Here is a 27,773-nt window from a genome sequence, read left to right as displayed (position 1 = left end):
AGATGAGAGAATTTGGCCAAGACTAGAAAAATAAGTTTGCAATTTGTATCAGACGATGCATCCGGAAGATGCTTTCATTGTTGAGTTTTAAGAACCTGTAAGTCTGCGCTGCCCTCTAGAGCGGCCTACAGTGCCTTCAGGCGTGCTGAAAAGAGAGCACAAGGTTTACGTAGACGGTCCCTGAGGTGAAATTTTCTGAGCCAGTTTCCTTTAAGGAAAAGAGAGATACAGAACTGGACGGCTGGCGCCGGAAGACGGGGACGCGCGCCCCTTAAGTGGGGAAGTGGGGGAACGTAGGCACCACCCCTCCCGCGGTTGCTAGGCAACCGACCCCGGAAGGCGCGGAGGATGCGTCGGCGCAGGCGCCGGCGAGCCGGTGAAAGATGGCGGAAGGTGGCGGCCCGGAACCGGGGGAGCAGGAGAGGTCTTCTGGGCCGCGGCCCCCGAGCGCGCGGGATCTGCAGGTGGGACGACCGGCCGAGGGCGGGGCGCGGCGGCGGGTGACTGAGCGGAGGGGTGCGTGTCGGAGTCCGCTGCTGGCCTCGGCTGAGCCTTTGCCAGACCCCACCTGGGGACTGAATTGTGACTCCGGCATCGCAGGTCTCTTCAGGGCGGTGCATGGAACAGTGCTTCTCGAGGAGACAAGTGCCAAAGCCCAACTCTCTTTTGCCCCGGTCTCATTCCCCCTCCACCCGATTTGCATTTTAAGAAGCATCTGTTCGTTTAGAATGGCATTGTGTTGGGGTCAGTTGAATGGTTCACTGGTTGGTACTTCCTTAGGAGACTTACTGTAGAAGAAAGCTTTACCGTGCCCGTGAGAAATGAGGATCACTTTATAAGCAGTAATGTGGGCTGGTTTGCTCTTTCTTGTCTTGGATGCTGTTTCTGTCTGGATTGCTTTTATATAAAAATGGTTCCTTTTTATCAGATAGCTTTTCCCTTTTAAAAGTGTGAGCTAAAGTATTCCATCCTACAGCTGCATGCCTAGTTGTCAAAGCTACCGTCTATGAAACATTGCACAAAAGAAACAGCGAAATAAAATTTCATGGTGACATTAGTGAGCTAAATACGGATGCAGCAAATCTCGCTTTTTCAGATGCTTAACGCTGCTTTGCTCACTGAGGCTTTTTTTCCCCTGTCTCATAAGACCATTGATAAAATCAACAAGTAAACAATCATAAGGAACTGGGTAATTAATTAAAAGTAAATGACACCGAATCTGTCCTGATAGAAAAGTTCTGTTACAGTTACACCTTTAATTCTACTTCTCTGAACAAGATTTGACCACCTGCCATGCAACATACTGCTAAACTCCAGGAATGCAGAGATGAATAGGACATCAAGTGTATAGTTGGTGCTGGACACTGTGGAAGGGGATTGAAGTGTAAAGGCATTTCTGTTTTTTGCAGAAATAATATATGATGATATTGACCATAACATCTTAAGGTGGAGTATGATTGAATGCCAAATTAAGCAGTACATAAAATGAAGAAGTCAAGAATAGAGAGCTCAGTGGCAGTTAAAAGATGAATTGAATGCAGAATAATTCCAGTGCTTTTAAGTAAATTCAGTAGTAGTAAACAGATTCAAGAAATAGGAAGCTACCATCTGCCTTATCTTTTCTATGGAAAGACTACCATCACTAAGAGGGAACATGGCAGGTTGGGAAGAAATGGAGTTTCTGGTTAGACTCAACTTCTGTTTGCATCTTGGTCCTGTCACTTAGTAGGCTTGTGAATGTAAGAGAAGTGTCTTAACCTCTCTGATCCTCAGTGTCTTTATTTATAAACTAGGGGTGATCTTGGTAGTGTCAAGGATGAAATGTCCATAAAGTACCCATGCACTCCCATATTATCCTGGCTCTATAGTTGCTTGGTAAATATTTGGTTCCTTTTCTTTAAAGGAGAAAAATACTGTAACTTTAAACTGGTTAGCCCATTCTAATTCATCTGTTAAAACTATATAACTTCATATTCTTTGTCTAATTTCATTCTATTCTTTTCAAGTGAGAAATGAGAACAGCTTAGCTAGTGATTGCCTAATGCTTGGCAAATTTACAGACTTAATCCAGCAAATTAATATATGATTAATGGTTGGAGATATTTTGGTAAATGTCCCTTGAAAGAATGCCTTCCTCTTCACTATCAGTTAGAGGATGCAGATTTTTTTTTTCATATTATTTATTTATTTGACAGAGAGAGAGAAAGCACAGGCAGATTTAATGGAAGAGGGAGAAGCAGGCTCCCTGCTGACCAGGGACCCCATTGTGGGGTTCGATCTCAGGACCCCAGGATCATGAGCTGAGCTAAAGGCAGACGTTTAACTGACTGAGCCACCCAGGTGCCCTGGGGATTTTTTTTTGTTTTGTTTTTAATTACTTATCTACTTCTGGTAGTTAGGTTGGTAGATAGACAACTAATTTCTTATAGATGTGATTTGGATATCAGATACTTTAAGTGTTGGTAATGTTTCCTTTGGAATTTAAAAAGAATCTGAAGAACTTGCTAAGAAACCTGGAAACAACCAAAGTGATGATGTGTGAAGAAATAAAGTATGTTTAAAAGAAATAGAGTAGGTTTAAAGGAAATGAATAATATTCTTCTCCCTGACTAGTTTTTTTAATAGTGATTACTCTTTGATTATCTTGTTACTGTTTTATCTACCATGTGTAAGTATACTTTTCAGTAAGTACTTCTATCTGGACAGCTTGCTCTAAGAGTCAGTCATTCACAGTATTATAGAGGAAAAGGGCGATATTTTACTAATTGGAACAAGCAAAAGATACCCCCTGAGTATGTATATCTTTGCTGCTAGGCAGTGTAGGGTTTTTCAGCATCTAAATCAGGAGACATTTCCTCATTTAGCACAGGAGGAACATGGATGGTTATCTCCCAGAAAGCCTCCCAGCACTGTGAGCCTCTGACTTACAAACTGCACAAATCTCCTGTGGGTATCAAACCAAGAGCAGATCATAGCTCGCTTCATCCCCCCAAATTGGTAAATATTCAATGGGAAGGCTTAGGATGGTATTGTTAGTGACAGTGATCGCCCTAAAAACCTAAGTGTTCTTTAGTCTTTTTGAATGTTTTCGGAGACCTTTCTCTCTCCTGGTTGTCCTCAGTCCATCTATACTCAAGGGTTTCGTAGTTGGTTAACATATTTAGTATATGCTTCTGTCCCAGTTTTCCTCCAGAATAATATCAAAAGGAAAAGATTTCTGTTTTTAATTCTATATTTCCATACAAGTTGGCATTGGTAGGTAATTAGTGATAGACTTCAGTACTTATTAGGGTTAGGATGGGGTGAAATAAACAGTGGCATTTTGTAAGTGAGAAAAGAATAAGAATGTCTGATACTGTGTTACAATTGCCACGAGTATCCTACTCCTGTTGGACATCAGTAGTCCACAGTCTTGGTTCTCAATTTTAGCGTGCATCAGAATCATCTGAAAGGCTTGATGCAGCACAGATTGCAGGGCCCTACCTGAGTTTTCATTCATTTGGTCTGGGGTGAGGCTGGCGCATTTGCATTTTCAGAGGTTCCCAGATGACGCGGATGTTGCTATTCTATATTTTTTTAAAAATCCGTATAATACCTTCTGGGCAGGTGTCACTCTAGGAATGAGAATTCCGTAGTTTTATATCTTTTGCTATATACTTGATTTTCTCCTTCTCAGTTACTTTGCTTTCAGGTTTCTTTTCATGTTCTTCACATTTCGAATTCTAGAACAAAGGTCATCAGTACTTATGTATTTTATTCCTCCTGCATAATCAAAATAGCTTCATAATCTAACTGTTTAACCTAAAGGACACACTGTCCTGATAATTCACAGTGATTCATTACTTCACGGTGCTCATATTCTTGTCTCTTTATTTGACTAATATTTAGTTGTTGTTCTGTACATTTTAACTAGTACTTTAGTTTATTTTGATCAGTTTAAATAATCGTTTCCTCTTCTGTGGTATCTTTGCTGTGTCAACTAATATAAATTGAATTTCTTTGTAATAGTTACTGATGAATTTATACCATATGATGCTGCAGGGACATCATGAATCCCAGCATTCCTTCCCTCTAAATATCATTCATTTTCATCTTAGTAATGCATCATTAAAAACTAAGACCTTTTCAACTAGGTGGACTCCCTGCTCAATTACAGCTTTCTCCATATTCCTAATTTGTGAATATATATAATATTTTGTTAATCTATATTTCATACAATCAAAACACATTATTTGCTTTATTAATTTATTTTACAGAAGAAAATTACTTGATTGATAGGATTTGTACAAGTCTTGAACAAAAAACAAACAAGGTATAAACTATATAGAAGATGTAATCTCAGCTTTAAAATCTACAGCTTGGGGCGCCTGAGTGGCTCAGCTGGTTAAGTGTCTGCTTTCAGATCAAACAAACCTCACGTCAGTCCAGTTCCCTGTTCATCTGAGACTCTGCTTCTCCCTCTGCCCCTCCCCTTCCCTGTGTTTATGTTCTCTCATGCTGTCAAATAAATTTTTAAAAATCTGCAGGTTTATTTATTATCTACATAATTCATCATGAATTTGTTGGGTATCCATGAAGTATTATATTAGAAACAATCTAGGAAACCTAAATTATAATAGGAGGGATAAAATAGTGAGAAAAGTACGTAAGCAATGATAATATAATGTTTAATATAAATGTTAATAATAGACTAGCATATACTATGAGGAGTTAGGAAAGAAATATCATCTAGTTAAGAAAACTAGAAAAGGCTTTGTGAAGGATGGCTGAAGTGCCTTTGCAATATAGGTACCATTTCCATTGATGGGATTAGAAATCACGTAAAAGTAAGTCATAGAGCTGAAGTAATCAGCTCAGGAGGAACTTTCATAAAGGAATACTGTTTGTAACAGATTTCAAGGAGGTAAAATTTCTGAAAACGTTGAACTCAGGTAGTCAGGCAGAATGTCTGTCTCAGTCTCATTTGTTTTGTTTTGTTTCATTTTCAAGGGGTTAGGGTGGGGAAGAGACTATAATATGTAGATAACACTGAAGAAGGAAATCTTGAGGCAAATGAAACACTGATAATAGTCATTGTTAAACATTTTTTAATATCTTCCAGTAATAGAGCACTTGCCTTGTGCTTTACATGCATTCTGTGATACTTAAAGTGATACTTTAGGATAATTTTTTTAAACAGACATTTAAAGATGAGGGAACCATGGCTCAGAGAAGTTAAATAACATGTCCAAGACACACCATAGGAGCCCAAGTTAGGATTTTAATTCAGTTCTTTTAGATTACAAAGCACTTTCATAATTGGGATTTCTAACAAAATTGCCATGTGAGAAATATGAAAAGTTGATGGAGGTGTATAGGAATGGGATAGAGAGTAAAAATTAGGGAGGAAAATTAATTCTTTTGTTTTTGTTTTTCATGTGTGGATGTTTTAAAAGTTGCCTAATAGAATCTTCAAAGAAATGACTTTGTCCCAATTCTTTTCCTTCTAAGCAAAGAAGCCCTGGATGTAGTTTTCATATCTCTTGAATTTCTAGAAGGAGCACTTTATCTGTTTATTAGGGGGGATTTTGTTTTTTGTTATTTTTTTTTCCCAAAAGATTTTCTGGAAATTATGATCATGCCAATTACGGGAGCATTGAGAGAAGTTTTTGAATTGTCCAAGATGGAACAAAATAATTTAGTGCTGAAATATTTGGATGACTTTTCAAGAGTCCAATTTCAAGAACTGTATTGTATTTATTTCATTTTAAAGGTACCCAGCCATATATTTAGAATGCATAATTTGGTAATATTACTTTCTACAACTTATGTAAACCATATATGTAATACATTGTCTTATATTTTTAAAAGTTCATGTTCCCATACTTGATGAAATTTATGTGTCATGTAGACTTCTAAATAGAATAATTTTGAAATTATTTTATGTGCTTGGTTTTGAAAACTCGAACAGCTAAATGAAAAAAATTTTATGAGATTTGATGAGAGCAGGCTGACAGTGTGAAACATCTTCAACTGTTTTTTTTTAATTCTAGGAAAATTGTAGGCTCAATTTCAAAATGATCTGTTACCAAATACAGTTTTTGAAACAGTTAAATAATTAATTGAAAATAATTAAGCAGTTATTGTAACTTCAATATATTCCAGTATTTTGGTTAATTTTATCAAGTGAGAGATACATTGGTTTTATTTTGGAAGAGGGTCATCTGAAACAGCACCCTTTATTTCTCATTAGAAATTTATACTACACAATCAAATGTTCTAGTCATAATATCTACTTTTGTAGAATAGCTTAGTCCTACTATTACACTTTATAACAAATTTGTTGTTTTGTAGTTGGCCTTGGCAGAATTATATGAAGATGAAGTGAAATGCAAATCTTCCAAATCTGATAGACCTAAAGCTACAGTCTTTAAAAGCCCACGAACACCACCTCAAAGGTAAGTTTTGTTTTGGTTGTAAACACTGTATTTCTTTTTAGTTCACCAATTCTAAATTATTTTAAATGGTCTTGGGAATTTTCTTTAAAACTATGATTTCTAAAATAAATATTATTTAGATAATACTCCTAAAATGGTAGTAGTCAGAAAGCTAAAAGAAACAGAAAAGTTGGGATGCCTGGGTGGCTTAGCTAAGCATCTGACTTTGATTCAGGGTCTTGGGTTTGAGTTTCACAACAGACTCCTTGCTCAGTGGGGAGCCTCCTTCTCCCTCTGCCCTGCCACTCACCCTGCTTGTGCTCTCTTTCTCTGACAAATAAGTAGTATCTTAAAAAAGAAAGAAAAAAACAGAAAAGTTATCTTAAATACCTAATACTTCGGTGGACATCATAAAGACACATACACTGAATAGTACTTTTCTTAGACACAGTGGTTCTTTTTGCATCATAGCATGCATTGAGGATCTGACAAAAGTTATAGCCCCTCTCCCCACAAAACAGCATTTATGCACAATTTTGTCAATTGTTTTTAAGGATTTGTGTTTCTGAAAACCCACTCATGGAGCCCCTATGTGCCTTTTGCCCTCCATTTAAGAATCTAGAACCTGGGGCACCTGGGTGATTCAGTCGGTTAAGCCTCTATCTTTGCTAAATTCATGATCTCAGGGTCCTGGGGTTGAGCCCCACATCCATCTCCCTCCTTGGTGGGGAGCCTGTTTCTCCCTCTTCTTCTGCCCATCCCCCAACCCCCACCCTGACTCAGGCTCTCTCTCTCACTCTCTCAAATAAATAAATATAATCTGGAAAAAAAAAAAAAAAGAAGAAGAATCTAGAACTTCAAGAACCTGTCTATGTTTTCACTAAATGATGACACATCTAATAAGTGATCTCTGTATAGTATTTGTTATTGTTAAAATACCCGAACTAGTAAAAGAACCAGCAATGAGGATTCAAGAGCCAGGTATACTTTATTAAAATGAATTTTCTTGTTTTTAGGAATATTTTCATTAATGTCTTTTTTTTTTAAGATTTTATTTATTTGAGAGAGAGAAAGTGAGAGAGAGTGTGAGAGGGAAGGTCAGAGGGAGAAGTAGACTCCCCACGGAGCTGGGACCCTGATGCGGGACTCGATCCCGGGACTCTAGGATCATGACCTGAGCCAAAGGCAGTAGCTTAATCAACTGAGCCACCCAGGCACCCTATTAATGTCTTTTTAATACTGCAAATCTCCTTACTGGGGAGAAATTTCGAATTTTTCCATTACGTCGTATTCGCAGAAAGTCTATCATTTTTACCAGAAATTTAAAAATTCACTAGAAATCATCCTTCTTTTTTGTGTGTCACTTTCCACTTCCTTTTTTCTGTAGGGGAGATAAAAATGACATACCTCTTTGGACCTGAATGAGAAGAAAGAATATTAATTTTTCCCAAACTTTTTGTTTTCAGACCCATAGGTAATCAAAAGATTAGTACAATAAATATATGCAATATATGCTTCACCTGTATTCACCAGTTGTTAGCATGTTACAACATTACATTCATGCAAGTGCTCTTTTACTCAATTATTTGAATGCAAATTGCAGCCATCATAATACTTCATCCTTAAATACTTCAGCTTGCATCTCCTAAGAAGAAGCACATACCCTTTTTAACCCTGATAACATATTACACCTTAGAAAATGAACAGTAATTTCATAAAATCATTTAATATGTAGTCCATAGTCAGATATGTCTTCAAGCCTTTTTTGGATTTGGTATCTAACCAAGGGCCATGCATTCCTCTTGATTATGCCTGTTTTAAATCTCAATCCAGAGCATTCTTACCACCTTTTTGTTGTTTGCTCTTAGCTTCTTATATAATCTAAAATTTAGAGAGGTACCTGGATGGCTCAGTCAGTTGAGCCACAGGCTCTTGAATTCATCACAAGTCATTATATCAAGGTTGTGGGATTGAGCCCCTGTCGGAGTCTGGGCTAAGTGCAGAATCTGCTTGAAATTCTCTCTCTTTCTCTCTCTCCCCCACTGTTGCTCCCCCTGCTCTTTGTCTCTCTCTAAAATACATAAATAATTTTTAAAAATAAAATAAAATTTATTAATTGACATTCATTTTCATTTGGCAGTGGGCCCCACAAATTATGTAGCCAGTCCTAGATGCAGCCACATTATGGACAACCTTGAAAGCCAAGGGGAGTTGTATTTGTGTAGAAGGCACTGGAACACCACTATGTGTTTTTTAAATGTAAATTTTGTGATAAAAACTATATAGTGATAAAGCTTTGATTCTAGACATAGATATATCTCTGTTCTTTTTTTTTTTTTTTAAGATTTTATTTATTTATGTGACAGAGAGAGACACAGGGAGAGAGGGAGCACAAGCAAGGGGAGTAGGGGAAGGAGAAGCAGGCCTCCCACCGAGCAGGGAGCCCGATGCAGGGGCTCGACCCTAGGACAGTGGGACCACGACCTGAGCCTATGGAAGAGGCTTTAACCCACTGAGCCACCCAGGCGCCGCCCCCATATGGCTTTTTTTTTTTTTTTGCATCAAACTTTTAACTTTATTAATTCACTTTTATGTCATGTACAAAAAAGAATAAAGAATTTTTTTATTAAGAACTTGAGCATTCAATTTTAGTCTCACTAAAGAAACAATGTAAGAAACAATAGTTTATTACTACTTAAATTTTGTGTCTATGTTAAAAGGCACTTATTTTTTTCTCCACTTTCACCTAATCATATCCTCAGAACTTTCCAAAATCCATCTGCCACCTTAGCAGCTTCTCATCAAATGTCAGATCATCTACTGCCTACCACATTGGCTTTTTTTTTTAAATTTATTTATTTATTTTCAGAAAAACAGTATTCATTATTTTTTCACCACACCCAGTGCTCCATGTAATCCGTGCCCTCTATAATACCCACCACCTGGTACCCCAACCTCCCACCCCCTCCCGCCATTTCAAACCCCTCAGATTGTTTTTCAGAGTCCATAATCTCTCATGATTCACATGGCTCTTTTTAAATAAAGTTACTCCCTAAGACTCTGTAGCCTTTTAATTTAAAGGAGTTATGTTTGTTTTCTAAGTTTCTGTTCATGAACTTTAATGTTTAAAGGTTCTATTCAAGTGAACATGAATACAGTGGATTACATATAGTTCGACCTTCAACTGGAAAAATTGTGAATGAACTTTTCAAAGAGGCAAGAGAACATGGGGCTGTCCCTCTGAATGAAGCCACAAGAGCCTCTGGTGATAACAAATCTAAGGTAAGTGCTAAATTTAAAAACTAAATTTTATATATATAGATATAGATATATAGATGTATTCTCTATAGATTTTTATATTATTTGTAGACATTGTTTTTCTAACTATATATGTCTATTTTAAGCATTTACTCTGTTTTTATAAGATTATAGCATTTCTATTAATGATTGAAAGTTGTAGCAGTTTTTACATCTCTGTGAAACCTTTCTATTTACTTTTTTTTTTAATAATTATAGATTCATGTGAAATTACAGAAAGAACACAGGTCCTGTGTATTTTTCACCCAGTTTCCTCTAACAGTTATAGCTAACATAATTGTAGTCCAGTATCAAAGCCAAGATTTGACATTGATACCGTGTATGTTTACAGTTCTGTCATTTTCTCACATCCAAAGATTTGTATAATTGTCAACTCAATCAAGATGCAGTTCTGTCATCACAAAGATCTCCTTCATGGTGTACCCCATTTTAGTCATACCCTCAGCCCTCTCCCCATCATCTTTAACCTCTTGCTACCTTAATCTGTTCTCTATCTCTGTGATTTTTTTAATATTAAGAATGTTATACAAATAGAATCATATAGTATGTGACCTTAGGGATTGGCTTTTTCCACTCAGCTTGATGCCCTGGAGGTCATCAGAATTACTGAGTGTCTCAGTAGTTCATTCTTTGTATTCCTGATAGCCCTCCATGGTATGGATGAACCACACAATTGGTTTAACCATTTGCTTATTGAGGGATATTAGAGGTGTTTCCGGTTTGGAACTTTTACAAATAAAGCCACTGTGAGCAACCGTATACAGGTTCTTGTATGGATATTAGTTTTCATTCCTCTGGGATAAATGCCCAAGAGTCCAGTTGCTGGGTCATTTGCTAAGTATATGTTGGTTTCTTAGAAAGTGCCAATCTCTTTTCCGTAGCGAGTGACAGATCCAATTTCTCCATTCTTGCCAGCATTTGGTATTGTCAGTATTTTAAATTTTAGCTATTGTGATAAGTGTGTAGTTATAAATCATTGCGGTTTTAATTTGCATTTTCCTAATGGCCAGTGATGTTAATTTGCATGTTCCTAATGTCTAGTGATATTGAACATCTTTTCTTGTGTTTATTTTCCATTATCTTTCATATCCCTTTCAGTAAAATGACTTCGGCCTATTTTCAGATTGGATTGTTCTGTTGAATTTTGAGAATTCTTTATATATTTTAATAGTTTTGAGTCCTTTATCAAATATATGGATTACAGATATTTTCTTCTAGATTGTAGCTTGTCTTTTCATCCTCTTACCAGGGTTTGACATTGATACCATGTATGTTTACAGTTCTGTCATTTTCTCACATCCAAAGGTAACTTCAGGGTACTTTATACCTATTTACAAAATTCTTCCTTTATACTGTTTAAATGTTACTTACTTTGTGAAATATGTTTTAAAAATAATTTTTATGATAAAACATCATAAAATATTATAAAATTTATTATAAAACATAAAATATTAGTGGTAGCTTTTTAAAATCTCTTTATACTTTAAAATATATATTTTGGTATATGATTATATCTTTAAATTTAAGAATGGCCTAAATTATTTCAACTTTGGAGTCCCTAATGTTTTTGTGGGGAGAAACATAGTTTCTTCCTTGAGTATACCCCTCTGTAACATAAAACCTTCATTTTAATATAAAATTTTCCTGGAAAGTATAAGCTAGTTTGGCTAATTGTAGTTGATCTGGTTTTCAAATATATCACACATTATCATAACATTTTGCCCTATAAACCATAGTGAATTTTTAACTCATTTGCTGTGTATTTCAGTCATTTACAGGTGGAGGATACAGATTGGGTAATTCCTTTTGTAAGCGATCTGAATACATCTATGGAGAAAATCAATTGCAAGATGTAGGTACAGTAACCAAAATGAAAAGCTTTAGATATTTGCCTCTAGTTATTACTGTTTTTAAACTTAGAAATTAGTGATATAAATATAATCTGTATATATTTTTCTGTTATTTTTTGAAATATGGATTTTAAAATGACTAATGTGTAAGCTTTAGTCTCAGGTTTTATATTTTGCACCTCAGTTGTGCCTTGCACTTAAATTGTAAATATCTTCTATATGTTGAAAGAATATATGATTCACTGTCAGAATGAGCTTTATTTACATACAGTAGTATGTAAGTAGTGTACTGTCAGAGAATTAGCTGAGTTGTAAACAGGGAAACTCCTAAGATCATTCTTTGTTTTTGTGTTTTAAAATTTGGAATTATAATTTCATTTAAACATGTTTACTTTCGCCTTAGGGGGTCACTGAAATTCTGGCTTACCCCTTGACATAAATATTTAAGCCCTGTGTAGCAGAAAAGAATATAGGTACAGTTGAAAGAGAAAAATGGATGTGGAGTAGCACCTGGATGCTCTCATTGCTTTCATTTTTCTCAATGAACCAGAATAATTGTACATCAAGGCCAGGATCTAGCTTTGGCATTTCAGCCATTGTCGATTTGTTAAGCCACATACAAATCTGCTGAACAAATACACTTGCTTTCATTTGGATCCTTATTTTAACAGTAACTAAAGTAATATGAATAACACTGCATTTTAAATAAAGTAAGTGGTTTATGTTGTGAATATGTTGTGAAATACCACACAAGATTTGAAGCTTAAAATTACTTGATGCAGGTGGATTCCTTTATTTCTTTATCTTTTTTCCTATCTTCAAAAGGTTCAGATTTTGCTTAAACTATGGAGCAATGGTTTCAGTTTAGATGATGGAGAACTGAGACCTTATAATGACCCACCAAATGCTCAATTTCTGGAGTCTGTTAAAAGAGGGTAAGATATTTTACTTGTATTCTATTTGTTACTTACGGGGGGACTTTTTTTCTTAAGATACTGGAATGTATTTTATAAGTGATTGCTGCGGGGGAAGAGTATTTTTAAGTATCTAAAGGACATGTTGCTATTCATAAGTCTTTGGTTCTTAATTTGATGGAGGGGGCAGTTGACACTGGTTACTTTCAAAATATGATCAAGCAATGGTCCATTCTGAGAAGAAACATCTTCATGTAATAAACCAATACAGTTGATTAGCCTGTAGCTGCCTCCCCACTGAGCCACTGTCCCACTCACTGTTAACAGAATGCCTTTCATTGTGTGTGTGCCTGAAATTCAGCACATTATATTAGAAATTTTTTAAAGTGGCATGACTGCTGGCTGAAGATTTCAGGTTATTTTGAAGTTATGATTTGTGAAAGTCAACTAGATTTACAGTGCTCTGACCGATGGAAAGAACATCATAGCTCAGCTCTTCTTGCTAGATGATGAAAAATCCAGTGATTTTGTTAGGATTATAAAAGCTTTTCTGCATCATGCTTTCACTGGCTGACAATGCAATCATTCCTAAGTAGAAATACAACCAAACAGAAGGTTGATGATGAACTGGAGATTTTAAGAAGCAGTGAAGGGACTGGAGTAGAAGGTTATACTCCATTCAGGAACTGATGCTGGGACACTTCCATGTGATGCAAATATATCCAAGGAGAGTAGCTGAAGTGCAGTGGAGGTGAAACAGTAGCATAAAATCTGGATTTGAATTCTACAAAGATAAGGCCAAGATACCAAAAAATGGCAAGAAATGCTATAAGCAATATGCTGAAGTCATTTGAGAAAGGTGGGAAGCTGTCCTAGGAGGCAGTATGCTGTGGTGGTAAATATAAGGAGATAATAGTTTAAGTCGGTGTCGTGGACTTGGAAACCTGCAGTCACTGGGAAGAGCTGGGAGAGACTGGTTAAGGGAGGTGTTTGTTCATCTGCTAAGGGAAGATCAGCACTGCTGTTGGAATTGATGCTTATTTCAAGATGTTAGTAGACAAGAGCGTATTGATGATGGTTGTATTATAATGTAGATCAAAACTCATTTATTCTTAAATGAAAATAAACCATAATCTTTGTGGGCAGTGTCCAAGCAGTCCTGGTGTCCTAAAAGAGGATTTGTTTTTGTTTTGTTTTTTTACTATATCCTGAAGTATAAATTATGATCAAGAACAATTTTTGAAAAGATTCCTTGAAAAAATGATTGAAGTCAGACAGTGGTTGTCAACTGTAGAATCACTGCCCTGTACTTATGACAAATATTGAGTAACACCATCTTCACTGTCCTCGAAGAACTCATAGATAATATAATCTGTCCATGAGTAGTATCTTCCCAAAAAAAGATAAAAATTTCATCTTAAATATATTGAAATAAAATAATTTATCATAAAATTTTATGTATTTCAGTTTATAAATGCTTTGGTCTGGCCACACCAGAGCATAATAAAAGTAATAAGATAGTTTGCACCTATGTGCAGTCCAGCCTTTCTCAAGAAAATGTGACAAACATAAAAACATAAAAAATGAGGTATGTGAGGTTGGCAACGTAATTACTGTCAGTGGTGTTGCAGTCAGGGACTTGATAATGTTGATAATGTTCCAAACAAAACAAAGTGCAGTCTTCTCTCAGTTTATATGGTACACGTATTCCTGAAAATTTTGAGTGTATTAATAAAATGCCCCCCCCACCAAAAAAAGGTATTTTGCTTCTTTGGAAAACAGACTCTAAGCTTTAAGTTTTAGGATCAGACATTACAGACACTGGTGTCATCCAGGCACAACTCTGGCAGGGCATTCAGTGGTTCTATGGAACCCAAGACAAGACTTAATTAGGCAAGATGAATCCCAGTGGCAGCACTTCCTGTAGCTGGATCACAACCCTGAATGACACAACCCTGAATGGCTCTCTTGAATCTCACAACGATCAAAGACCACCTATCCATTTTCAAAATTTCTTCCACAGAGTTTAGAAATAAATATCAGTATTAACTATTATGTCCTTATAGGAATTTTCTAGTGCTTATTTAGGTATAAATTGCTATCTTGCAGTTTGGCTTTCTAAATGCTAAAAGCCCTCCCAAGATCATTGTGACAGCAAAACGTCCCTATATAGGAATGAGGTGATGCAACTTTTTTAAAAATTATAATTCCAGTATAGTTAACATACAGTGTTATATTCATTTTAGATATACAATATAGTGATTTAATGATTCTGTGCATCACTGAGTGCTCATCAGGACAAGGGCAGTCCTTAATCCCCTCACCTATTTAACCCATTCCCCCACACCCATCCCTAAGATAACCATGAGTTTGTTCTCTGTAGTTAAGAATCTGTTTCTTGATCTGTCTCTCTTTTTTTTCCTTTGCTCATTTGTTTCTTAAATTCCACATATGAGTGAAATCATATGGTATTTGTCTTTCTTTGACTGACTGATTTATTTTGCTTAGTATTATACACTGGTTCCATCCATGTCATTGCAAATGGCAAGATTTCATTCTTTTTTATGGCTGAATAATATTCTTGTGTGTGTGTGCGTGTGTGTGTGTGTAGCAAATCTTTTCCATTCATCAAACAGACACGGGCTGCTTTCATATTTTGGCTGTTGTAAATAATGCTGCTATAAATACAGGGATGCATGTCATCCCTTTGCATTAGTGTTCTTGTATTTTTTGTGTAAATACCCAGGAGTGTAATTGCTGGATCATAAGGTAGTGACTTTAACTTTTTGAGGAACCTCCGTACTATTTTCTACAGTGACTGTACCTGTCTGCATTCCCACCAACAATGCAAGAGGGTTCCTTTTTCTCCTCATCCTCATCAACACTTACCTCCTGTGTTTTTGATTTTAGCCATTCTGACAGGTATGAGGTGATACCTCAGATGACACAAAGAAATGGAAAGACATTCCATGCTCATGGGTTGGAAGAACAAATTTTGTGAAAATATCTGTACTACCATACAGTCCCTATCAAAATACCAACAGCATTTTTCACAGAACTACAACAGATAATCCTAGAATTGTATGGAATGACAAAAGACCTTAAATAGCCAAAGCAATTTTGGAAAAGGAAAGCAAAGTTAGAGGTATCATAATTTGATACAACTTGAAGAAGAAAATATCTATAGGGACTAATCAATCATCATGGAAATTTTCAAATTATAATTTAAGCAAAAGGTGCTGTTTTCCAGTATAGCTCACAACTTGATTATAGTAATGTCAGTAGTGTAGATTAATTTTTTTTTACATTAACTAAAACCTTTTCCCCTTTTTAAAAGAGAGATTCCCTTGGAGCTTCAGCGGCTTGTTCATGGTGGCCACGTGAATTTGGATATGGAGGACCATCAGGATCAAGAGTACATAAAACCTAGATTGAGGTTCAAGGCTTTTAGTGGAGAAGGACAAAAACTTGGAAGGTAAAACCCTAAAGTGAGAAAAATACTTGTCTTTACTCAGTGTGACTTTTCTTTGAGAATCAAAAAAGCAAAATAACCTAGAAAGTAAAAATTAAAACAGGAACCCTGAAGACCTTGCTGATGGAATTAGATATGCAAATCTAGTGATAATGTTAGTACCGAATACTTCAGTAGCAGTTATCACATTCCTGGCCTTGTAGGTACTTTAAACATATACTAACTCACTTAATCTTCACAATTCTTGGATGTAGATCCTGTGATTACTTCATTCGCTAATGCAGTACTGTGCCCTAGGTGATTGAACTAGCGAGCAGTTATTTTGTGGGATTCAGATTCACACACTGCTTTTTACCATTGTGCCATCCTGGCTCTTTCTGATTACATGGGTTCAAAAGGGGAAATTGTTAAAGGTTCTTGATGAGACTGAACAATAGGCATCTTTGATCACAGCTATAAGCATGCCTGTCTGTCATAAGTAATTGCAGCAAGAGCAATGTGCTGAAGTTGGTTGTTTTCAGAGTACTTAAGTTAGGGAAATCAGAATATCAGAATATCAAGTTAGAGAAAACCAGCACATAAAACACTTAACAAAACCTTCATGTGTTCAGAAAGTAACTTACTGAAATGGCTCATTTACCAAGATTTCCAGGCAACTACTGAACAGAAAAGTAATTAAAAAGAAGCAAACAGAACAGAAATGGAAATAATTCCATTGTCTTCCATAGCTGGCAATCTTATTGCAAACAGAACATTACACAGATAGAAACTAACTTAATTTTTTACTGCAATATTACAAATAATTGTGGGGTAAACCTAAATGCAATAAAAATTCTACCCAGATCTTTCATGTAGTATCATAGGAACAAGCAAATCATAGGGACAAAACTGCAGATGTACAGTGGCACAATAAATGGTACAACTGCATAAAAATGAGCTCAGGGAGCTGGAATAGAGCCCTACATACTTAGAAAATTACAGAATCATTTTTGATAAGCAGGGCTAACGAGTAGACTGTTGCTGTAGGCTTTGAGCTTGTGCATATGATGATACAGATCGCGAGAGGAAGCAAATGTCTCTGTTTAAGAACAGTCGCTTCCTGTTTCTCACACTGTGCAGTCCAAAAGATTCCGTTTGCCACTCACCCATTCTGGCCACTAAGCCTGAGTTTTGACTTCATCTTGATCCCTGGACCCTTAAGGGTCCTCTTCTCTAAAGCCTAACCCCTTCCTTCTTGCATTTGCTTCATTTTCTTATCCCAACAGTTCTGCAGCTCCTTGCCTTACTGTTCAGCCATTGGATTTGTCTGCCCCTGTGCTGTTCAGTGCTGTTGGGGATGTTCGTACCCCATGCTAAGAATGCGAACTGTGCCTCTCCCACTCTCGAAGGGCTGATCCCAAATGTTCCCTGCCCTCATCTCAGCAGATTTCTTTTTGCTTCCAGCTTTCCTGAGAAAATGGAGCCTGACAAGAATTACTTTTCCAATATATTCCTCTTAGCCTCAAAGTTTATTAAATCCATCTTTACTGCCCTCTCTTAAATTAGAAGATGTTTATCTTCCTGACCACGGGACTCACTCTTCTTACAACCACCCTATGTCCTGTCCTCCAGTCTGTCTAGAAAGTTTGTTTTATCAATTCCCTCTTTTTAAAAATTCTTTTAATATGATACTTGAAACATACAAACAGTATTTTGAAAATGTCATTGTATTTTGATCAGTTAAGGAGAATAAGGAGAAAGTTTTAAGTAGTAAGCAGGTATAACTTTGAAGGCTAAATAGTAAAGTTATTGTAATTTTTTAAAATGTGTTTTTATACATTGCTCACTAACCAACTTGCTCAGCCGCCTATCTCTGTGGCTCTGAGCCTGTCTTTCAGTCTCTCTGACTCTGTTCTTTTCCTTTAAAATGATATGGTTGGCCTAACCTATCTTGAAAATATATTCCTGTCCTCAAATGTTATTATTCCATATAATTTCATTTTGACATACACACATCTTATAAAGAAACACATAAAAGAGCTTTCCTTACTTAGTATCCTTACTTGGTACTTTCTTTTTGTCAGAATCTGTTTTAAATAGAAAGCATCAAAGTACAGAAACCGCATCTGACTCATCTCATCTAATAGAGATAACTTTTCCCTCCCTAGTTGTTGTTAGGATAGGAATTACAATGCTAATAGCTGCCTTTTAGGAAGTTTCAACTATATAAAAGCATTGTTTGAAATGCTTCTATGTCCTCATTAACTTAATCTTTGCAACTGTGCTGCCAAGTTGTCTGTTTTGCAGATGAAGAAACTCGGTGTTAAGTGACTTGCCCTAACTTAATCTTTGCAACTGTGCTGCCAAGTTGTCTGTTTTGCAGATGAAGAAACTCGGTGTTAAGTGACTTGCCCAGGGTCACATATCTAGCAAGTGGCTGAGTCAGAATCCTGGAATCAGGCTTCTGGATCCTTGCTGTTAATTATTAAGTCACGATTCCCTCATTCATACCATGATTTAAATGAACTGATAAACATGGTGGTGGCTGTGATGGTGGTAGTGATGAGGATGATAATGATGGTGATGATGATGTATACACCTAGTTTCAGTGAGGCAGAGGAAGATTGAAGTTCTTTGCATTTAGTGTACCTTCCCTTTGGTTTTTGTACCTCTCCCTGTGTAAGGGACACGGACCCTTGGCATAGTGAATCATCTTGCTGGTCAGGGGTTTAAGTCCTCAGTTCCAAACTCGAAAGAAAATTCCTTAAGACTACCTGATCAATGATTGCAAATCATCATTTTCTTTTTTATGTTTTTATCATATATATTCTGAAGTTGATTCTAAAATATGTATTAAGAAAAAACTGAAGAAAGGGGGAGTGTTAGCAATAAGTACAAGTTAATTTTTCTACCTTACTGTATATTTTGAGAATATATTGGTGGGAATAAGAGTCAAGATGAGCAAAGAATGCTCCTAGAACTTATATGCTAATAAATATGTTCTTACTTTTTTCGAAAGAAAATAATCTGTAGGATGCCATCTGAAACTCAGTATTTGGAAAAAATAGACATTAAGACTATTAAATAATCCTTTTAGGTAACTTAGAGAAGATTAAGATTTGACAAATGTCTATAAAGAATTTGGCTAAATTTGTTTTTAATTTGTTCTCGTTTCTTAATCCAAAAGGATTTTTTTTTGACAATGACTTTCAGTTTACAATTACAGTTCATTCTGCTAGTATTAGAAGTCACTAAGATAAAGTGGTGCTAAGGTCATTAGTAATCAAGTTCCAATGGTAAGATGCCCTATCAAATAAGTTTCATGATAAACTAGTTACCGTAGGGGCATCTGGTTGGCTCAGTTGGTTAAGCGTCCAACTCTTGATTTTGGCTCAAGTCGTGATCTCAGGGTCCTGGGATCAAGCCCTGTGTTGGACTCTGTGCTCACTGTAGAGTTTGCTTGTCCCTCCCTTACTCCCCAGCCTGTGTGCACTCTCTAAGATAAAACCTTTTAAAAAATAAATCTATCACCATATATAAAACTTCATTCCTCACTAGCACATAGAAATTACTTCTCTTTTATAAAGCAGTAACTACATACATCAGATGTTTTTAAGTAATATTAGGTAAGTTTAAGCCAGTAGTTTAGTGTTGATATGTACAAAAATAGCTGGCACCTGTTGAAATATTATTGTAGGCACTGTGGGACTTACTGATAATAACAAACCTACATAACATCATATTATTTCCCCTCCCCATTTTATACATGATAAAATTGGAACTCAGAGAGATTAATTTACTAAAAGTTTATGCAGTTGACATAGCTGGGATTTGAAACCAAGCCTGCCTGTCCTCATAGTCATTCTTTGACATTAACTCAGAGTTGCACAGATTTCTGAGTAAAGATTGTTGTGTTAAACAGCTTCATAGAATTTCAAAGGGATAAGGGAGGAAAGAACACAAAGTTAAGCTTTTGAAAGAGATTGGATAAGCTAAATAGAATCATAGGCTACAAAAGAATTTTAATATAACAAAAGAAGTTAGAAGAAGTATGGGAGACTCAAAGGAGGCCATGTTTTTCCTGGTCCAGAAGTCATAGGTAGGAACACTTGAGAATCAGCGATGGATTTCAGTGGTTACTCCATCATCTTCAGTTTGTTGAATCTTATGTATTCAGATGTGTATGCATCTGATGTATTCAGATTCGCGTTCTTCTTTCTTAGCCTTACCCCTGAAATAGTCAGTACGCCTTCATCCCCAGAAGAGGAGGATAAGTCAATACTTAATGCGGTTGTTCTTATTGATGATTCTGTGCCAACAACAAAAATTCAAATCAGATTAGCAGATGGGAGTCGTTTGATACAAAGATTCAATAGTACACACAGGTAAGCTCATTTGTGATTTAGCACATGGTCACTTATCTTTATAAAACTATGTGAGTGAGTAATGAAGAATACTTCTTAAGTTTTTGAGAGAAAAAAATACTTCAAAAGCATAATAGCTGTGTGAAATACTTAGCATTTGAACATACTAATGCAAATTCAGTTATTCAAAAATTAGATTGTTAAAAGTTGCACTTTTGCACTGTTGCTAAAACCATGTGAAGTGGGATCAAACTTGGCTTAATACTGTAAATATAATGAAACCTTATTTGGACTTTAATCATTTAAGAATTATGATAATTCTGATTGGAATTTTCTACCTTAGCTTACTCTTCACAATATAAATTTGTAATGTAGATAAAGTATAATTGTCAAGTACTTTATTTTTTTTTTTGGTCAGGTACTTAAACTTTTTAAAATGTCATTTTAACATTCATTTATACATTTGTTGTACTAATAATGTACCAATTTCATTTTTTCCTTAAGGGATATATTTAAAATCTGAGTTGAATTGCTAGGCATATGTGAAGGTCTTTAAAAAAGGATAATTTTTAAAAATTGTCTTTATGATTTAAACCTTTCATAGTTATAGACTGAACTTGACACAGGCCATTCTGGGGTACCTTTTTTTGGGTCACCTGCTGCCAAGATATTTTATACTCTGAAAGAAGTAGAACCTGCACTTTTAGTATAATAACATTGTTGACATTTATTTTATGCATAACTCATCTAAAGATTGTCTCTGTTTACAGAAAAAGTAAATATAAGCTACACTCCAGAGTTAAAGCTCACATTTTATCTGTAATCTAATATAAATCCATCCATTGAAATAATGTAAATTTTAAAAATTACAACACATTTAAATAAGAATTAGAATTGTGATTTATATTGCTATCATCTAATGTTAGCTAAAGGCTTCATGAAAATAAAACTTTCATATCACAAATTATTTTTATCTTATTTCTTCAGGATCCTGGATGTCCGGGACTTTATTATACAGTCCCGTCCTGAATTTGCGACTCTTGACTTTATTCTTGTGACTTCATTTCCAAATAAAGAGCTAACAGATGAAAGCCTGACACTACAAGAAGCAGATATTCTTAACACTGTGATACTCCAGCAACTAAAATAATACTGCTCCTATCCATGCAAGTAGCATGTAGGAAAGATAATGTGCCATAATAATAAGGAAAATACTTAGAGCATTAAGAAAACAAACTATTTTTATTATTTATACAGATAAATTTCAGTTTTATTCTTATCCTGTCTTCCAGCCTTAGCCTAGATGAATTTGAACCAGGAATAGGTTTTGAGATAAATATGTTTGAATTTTTAGTTGCAGGGCTGGTTTATGTTGATAGCTTGTAAATATTCAGGCAAACCAATTTGTTACGTGGTCTGGGTTAATGTAACAACATTTGTTTGCAGAGGAAATGAACAGAACCCCATTTTGATAAATGTGTTTGGTAAAATTTGCACTGAAGTTTCTTGATGGTGCATCGATCAACAGCCATCAAGAAATCCTCTGATCAAATTGGAATTTTTTCTGTGATATATACCGAAAAGTATCTATATTCTGATTCTGAAATATGTTGATCATATAATTATTTCTCCTATTAAGATTGTATGCGTCCTTTTTACTTACTGATTTAGCTGTATTACTAGTGTCAAAAAATACGGTTTGGCCTTGTACTAGTGTCAAAAAATACGGTTTGGCCTTGTATTTTACAGAACTATGACCATCATAAGCCAGAAACAAGGACAGAAAGGTCAGCAGTTCTTGAGAACATCCGTTAAAGAGCACTTTAAAATAGAGTAATTACAATCCGTCCCAGAGCCTGCCTTGATCACCTTCATTTATTTATGCAACACATTTTTCTAAGGGACCCACTATTTATACTGAACACTGTTCTAAGTGTTCAATCCAGAATGTACTCTACTCCAGGGCAAAATGAGTGTACAAATTCAGAAATGTAAATTCTGTCAGCCAGACTGGATCTAAAGAATTACCAGCAAAAATATTTGCATTTCTGCCAAAGCCAGGTATTTCCTATATGAAGTAGGCTATATCAGGAATGATAGAAAGGCTTTTTCTCCCTCCCAGATACCATTTCACCTTTGGTCACCACACCTGGTGGGGTTTCTGTAGCTGCTGTAACAAATTACTCTAAACTTAGTGGCTTAAAATAGCAGAAATTTATTATTTTAATAATTCTGTAAGTTGGATGTCCAACGTGGGTCTCACTGGCTAAGATAAGGCATTGACAAGGCTGTATTCCCTCTGAGAGGCCCTAGGGGAGAATCATTTCCTCGTGTTTCCAGCTCCTAGGGGCCACCTGCGTTCCTTGGCCTGTGGCCCCCTTCCCATCTTCAAAGCCAGTAATATTACATTCTGACCCTTCTCTGTCATCACATCTCTTTGACAACAGCCAGGAAAAGTTCTCTGCTTTTAAGGACTCGTTATTGGATTGGGCCCACCATTAGTTCCAGATTACCTGCCTGTCATCAGGTCTGTAGTAATCTTAGCTGCCTCTTTAATGTCCCTTTTACCATGCAAAGTGACATACCACAGGTTTCTGGAGGCTCCAGGGGTGACTCCGTTCCTGGCCTCTTCCAAGGCTCTCCTCATCTCTTCACTCGAGCTCATCCCTCCAATCTCTGCTTCTGTCCTTACATCTTTTACCACCTACTGTACTTCTCCTGCCTTCCTCTTACAAGGACCCTTGTGATAATTACAGAAAAATCTCATCTCAAAATGCTTAACTTAATCACATTGGCAAAATCCTTTTCCTGTGTAAGGTCACAAATTTACAGGTATGGGGATTAGAACATGAGTATTTTGGAGGCCTTTCTGACTACCGCAGTCCACTGCTGCCCTAAAGATTGACATAAGGTCACCCCATCCAAAGGTGCTCAAAAGTGTCAACCCGTTATAGCATCAAAGTGCAAAACCTTATCTGAATCTCACCAGCTCAAAAGTCCCAAACTTCATGTAAATCATCTAAATCAAGTATGAGTGAGGGTCTGAATATGATTCCTGGGACACAATTCCTCTCCATCTCTGTACCTGTGACCCTAGAAAAACAGTTATCTCCTCCCAAATATAATGGTAGGACTGGCATAGAATGGGGTTTATAGACATTCCTGTTCAAACAGTGGAATGAGAAAAGGAGCTACGCACACTCCATTAGGTGTCACATCTCTGTGGTCTGGAGCACTATCTCCTGGGCTTGTGATGGCCTCTCAGAGTCCTCCTTCCTCTTTCATGAAAGGCAGCAGTGGTTCGCCGCTGAGTAGTTTTATCAGCTTGTTTCTTAACTATGGACTTGTGGGAAGTCCCGCTGTCTTTCATTTCAAACCATCTCCATCCTTGTCAACTTAAGATAGCAGGGTCTGCTGGTTTAACATTCTCCAGAAACTTGGGGATCTTGTGTGCCTATTAGGGGGATTCAGCTCTTAAACCAGAGGCCCTGGAGCAAAGCATTCATAGGTAATTTCATCTCTCTTTTTGGCTTCTTCTGCGAAGGCTGGGAGGATCTTTGAGTCACACCCTGTGTCTCTTCAAGGATCTGTGGTGTGACAGAAAACTCGGGCCTTCCTCCGGTGTTAACCAAAGGTTGTATAGCAGCACCCTCATCTCTCCCTAGGGCCGAGGGTCCCTGACAGCAAATCCCTTAATTGGAATGTCTTTTGTCCTTTGGATAGGCCAAGAATTTCCAAGTCATTGAGTCCTGTTTTCTTTATATTTAACAGTTCTTTCCTCAATTTGTCTATCTCTACTCACGTTGTACTATAACCAGCAAGAAGAAACCATTCTGCACCTTGCACACTTTGCTTAGAAGTCTCTTCAACTGAATGTCTTAAGTTTATCCCTTACAACTTGCTTTCCACACAACTGCAGACACATTGCAGCTAAGCTTCTTGCCACTATATAACCAGAATCTCTTTTCCTTCACTTTCCAACAGCACGTTCCTCGTTGCCGACTAAGTCCTCATTTCTACCAAGTCCTCGTTGGCAGCACCTTTAATGTCCCATTTTCTTCTTACAGTCTGTTTACGACAATTTGCATAATCTCCGTGGCAATTTAGGTGCTCTCTCCCATGCTCCTTTCTTTCTCCAGCCCTCACTAGCATTAACATCCATAGATCTGCTAGCAGTGTTCAAGGCAGTCCTGCCTCTCTGCCATCCTAAAAATTCTTCCAACCTCTACCCACTGTCTCATCCCAAAGCTATCCTCTCATTTTTAGGTGTTTGTTCCAGCAGTGCCCCTATCCAGGTATCTGGGAAAGTCTACTATGCCTATACACTGCCACTTAACTTGAATGTGCCAATAGGAGATTTGGAGTTCACTTTCTCTGGGGGCTCTGCTTATTTCAAGGAGGTGAACTGGCCCATGGTAGAGGTTTTCCTACTGGCAATGCTCTCAGAACTCCCACAGGATGGAAGTGTTGATCTCACCACCGCAGAGAAACTTGTTCTCAGTGAGAAGAGTGAGAAGATTATTCCTAATAACAGGAAGCCATGCACCTCTCCACCAATTGACAACTTGGAGATTATATAAATAATAACAGTTTAAAATGTTACCAGGTATAAACTACATTTTCATAGGAGCAAAATCATCTTCCTTAGGAAATACACTATTCAAACAAACGAACATTTTAAATAAAAGGGCAGTGCCCTATTTTGGATTAACAAAATGTGGTGAAGGGATTAACCACACCCTTTAAAAGTATTTGAAATGTTACTCCTATAGTTTCTTTTTATCATTTAGATGGAGTGCCTATAGACGCACATACAAAAACGACTGCCATTTTTGTATATGATAGTCTTCCAAATGTAGAGATTTATATTAGGAGGGAGAATTAAACATTCAGAATAACACTTTCACATGTACTACGTAGTGTTTTGCTTCATTAGAGTCATTTTCCTGAATTCTTTATACTCTTGCAGTCACTGTAACTTATGAAATTTATAATCATCCCAAAAAGATTATGTTACAATGAGCAGGTAGACAACCATGTGTGAGGTCAATTGTTTTGCATGACCTATGTAATCAGAAAGTCTTAAGTGTCTGCTTTACCAATAAAGAACATGTTCACTGAAAGTCATTGAAAATCCTTTTCAAAATTTCCTTGATTTGCAGTTTTATTTGAAGGACTTAATGGATTATTTTAAAGCATGAATAACATTACCTGTGGTTTAATTTCTTGTGATGCATCTTTTTGAAAAGAACTGAATTGTAGCAATGTTATCTCTATTTCCTGTTACTCTTGCTCTTTTTAATTCCACCAAAATAAAGGTGCAGATTTTTCTTAAGTTTTTGCCACAGTGGATTTCTGAAAACCTTGTCTCAACATGTGTTGGTAAAGTACGTCATTATTTTCCCCTTAAGGAGTTTTTTGTCCCTGTTCAGTGATACAAATTAACATATCATGTATGTGTCCAACGTTGTCATAAAGGCTAAGAAATATTTTGTGTCATCTTCTGTACAATTTTAAGTTAAACTGTCTTTTAACTCCAAGGAAATGATTTATAAAAGGAGCCTCGGTACATATGTATAACTCTGTGTGTGTGTGTGTGTGTGTGTGTGTGTGTGTGTCTCCCCACACAGCACACAAAAATTAGTATGGGTAGCAACATAATCATATTTAAGACAGTGGCTTTTCTTGCCTTAAGATTGGGAATAGAGCAGTATTTAAAATGAGTATGTGTCCTTTGTATTTGCTTTTTGGTTCGTATTTCCCTTATCTACGTAGTGTACCTTTTAGTGTACTTTTTAGAACATTGTTAATTATGAAGTGTCCCACGTTGTTCCCCCATTTAACAGCTTCCCCTCTTTGTTCTTCATTTTTGTCTTTGTGGGAAAGTCCTGTTTCTTCTAATGTTAACAGTTTTTATCATTTTTAACCCTAGGATCAGGAATGGTAAAAAATATGATTTTTAGTTTTCTATCAGAATCTATGTTGATTAAAAAGTAGCAACTATAAACACTACAAATAGTCAGAACATTGATAGGCTTGATAGTGAAAGCATGAATGTAGTTGAGTACAAGCAGAGGTCTTGTTCCCAGCAGCCTGGAATTTTTAGCCAGCTCTGAGCTTCAGAGCATATAAGGAAGTAAGGTGGAGTAACGCCTTTTAAAAAGAAACATTCGGGGCTTCTGGGCAGCTCAGTTGGTTAAGCATCTGCCTTCGACTCAGGTCATGATCCTGGAGTCTCAGGATCGAGCCCTACATTGGGCTTCCTGCTCAGTAGGGAGTCTGCTCCTCCCTATGCCCCTCCTCTGCTTGTGTTCTCCCTCTCAAATAAATAAAATCTTAAAAAAAAAGAAAGAAAGAAAGAAAGAAATGTTCATCCTGTGCAGTCAGATTTAACATTCCCTGAGGTGAGGGAGTTGGTTTTATTAATACAGCAAAATTATATGCAAATCAATGGTTTATATATGCCTATTATAAAATACACGATGGGGGCGTGTGGGTGGCTCAGTGGGTTAAAGCCTCTGCCTTCAGCTCAGGTCATGATCCCAGGGTCCTGGAATCGAGCCCCACATCAGGCTCTCTGCTCTTTGGGGAGCCCACTTCCTCCTCTCTCCCACCTGCCTCTCTACCTCCTTGTGATCTCTGTCTGTCAAATAAATAAAATCTTTAAAAAATAATAATAATAAAATACACGATGACATGAAGGCTAGGTCTTTTTTTCCCCTTGAAAACATAAATGTCCATAATGTAAGTAGATGTTACTGTTTGAAACATTGTGTACATAGGTATTCTATGGCAACTCAAATGAATCTGACTTTATATTCTTTAATTAAGCATGTGTGTGATTCATTTGTAATTAGGACTATGTATCTTAGATAATAACTACTTGGGTTGAACATTTATTGAGGGCTTATCAAGAGCAAGATCCTATCTTGATAGGCAGCATGTTACTCACGGTCAATGTCCCTTTGTTAGTTTGTCACCCTGACCTCAGTGTAAGTGTGACTTCAGAGAGGACGTTCATGAGGCTTCAATCTAAAATCATGACCTTGTCTCTTTGTCACATTACTCTGCTTATTACGATGTTAGCAATGCCTGATACTTTCTTGTGAATTTGTTCGACTTTTGTCAACATCTAACATGGAGACTGTCTTTCCTGTTCCCCCTGTCAAATGATGAAAGTAAAACTATTTAGTAACAGCTTGACATCCTTTATCCAAGGAAAACAATCCAGGGATTGGAGGAGAACAGTGCCTCACGAGCACTGGAGCACTGATGCCAAGGGATCTGGGGCAAGAGCAAGCTTTATAGCTAATAGAAGAGGCAACTTTGGAAGTGCATGATTGCCAGGAGGTACGAGGGTTTCCTTATAAGACTAGCAGGGCCTACTTCCCAGGGTGAGGTAACCAAGCTAAAGCTGAGCTGGAGCATTGGGATTGGTATGTGTTGTTTCCTTGACAGGT

At 36.7% G+C, this 27,773-nt stretch overlaps 1 protein-coding gene across 2 annotated transcripts; it reads left to right on the top strand.

Annotated features, from left to right (window-relative positions):
• The first annotated feature begins 339 nt into the window (after positions 1-339).
• On the top strand, positions 340-25,648 carry UBXN2B (UBX domain protein 2B). 2 transcript variants are annotated; one of them, XM_004768790.3, is made up of 8 exons: positions 340-464; positions 6,334-6,437; positions 9,548-9,698; positions 11,503-11,586; positions 12,410-12,519; positions 15,836-15,973; positions 20,173-20,334; positions 21,301-25,648. In XM_004768790.3, the coding sequence occupies exons 1-8, from the start codon at positions 384-386 to the stop codon at positions 21,461-21,463; spliced, it is 993 nt and encodes a 330-aa protein (XP_004768847.1). In that variant the 5' UTR covers positions 340-383; the 3' UTR covers positions 21,464-25,648. The 2 variants fall into 2 exon arrangements, with proteins under 2 accessions (XP_004768847.1, XP_012920179.1); XM_013064725.2 differs by lacking the exon at positions 15,836-15,973.
• Positions 25,649-27,773: the final 2,125 nt, after the last annotated feature.

This window comes from Mustela putorius, unplaced genomic scaffold (assembly GCF_011764305.1).
Source record: "Mustela putorius furo isolate JIRA1106 unplaced genomic scaffold, ASM1176430v1.1 tig00000151_pilon_pilon_pilon, whole genome shotgun sequence".
NCBI classification, from domain to species: Eukaryota; Metazoa; Chordata; class Mammalia; order Carnivora; family Mustelidae; genus Mustela; species Mustela putorius.
This window is presented reverse-complemented; position numbering and strand designations above follow the sequence as displayed.

Bases quoted from the DNA above. Each gene is read 5' to 3' on its own strand.
- UBXN2B (XM_004768790.3), top strand. From the start codon at position 384: ATGGCGGAAGGTGGCGGCCCGGAACCGGGGGAGCAGGAGAGGTCTTCT. The intron at 6,438-9,547 runs GTAAGTTTTGTT...TAATGTTTAAAG, and splicing joins CCACGAACACCACCTCAAAG to GTTCTATTCAAGTGAACATG. The intron at 12,520-15,835 runs GTAAGATATTTT...CCTTTTTAAAAG, and splicing joins CTGGAGTCTGTTAAAAGAGG to AGAGATTCCCTTGGAGCTTC.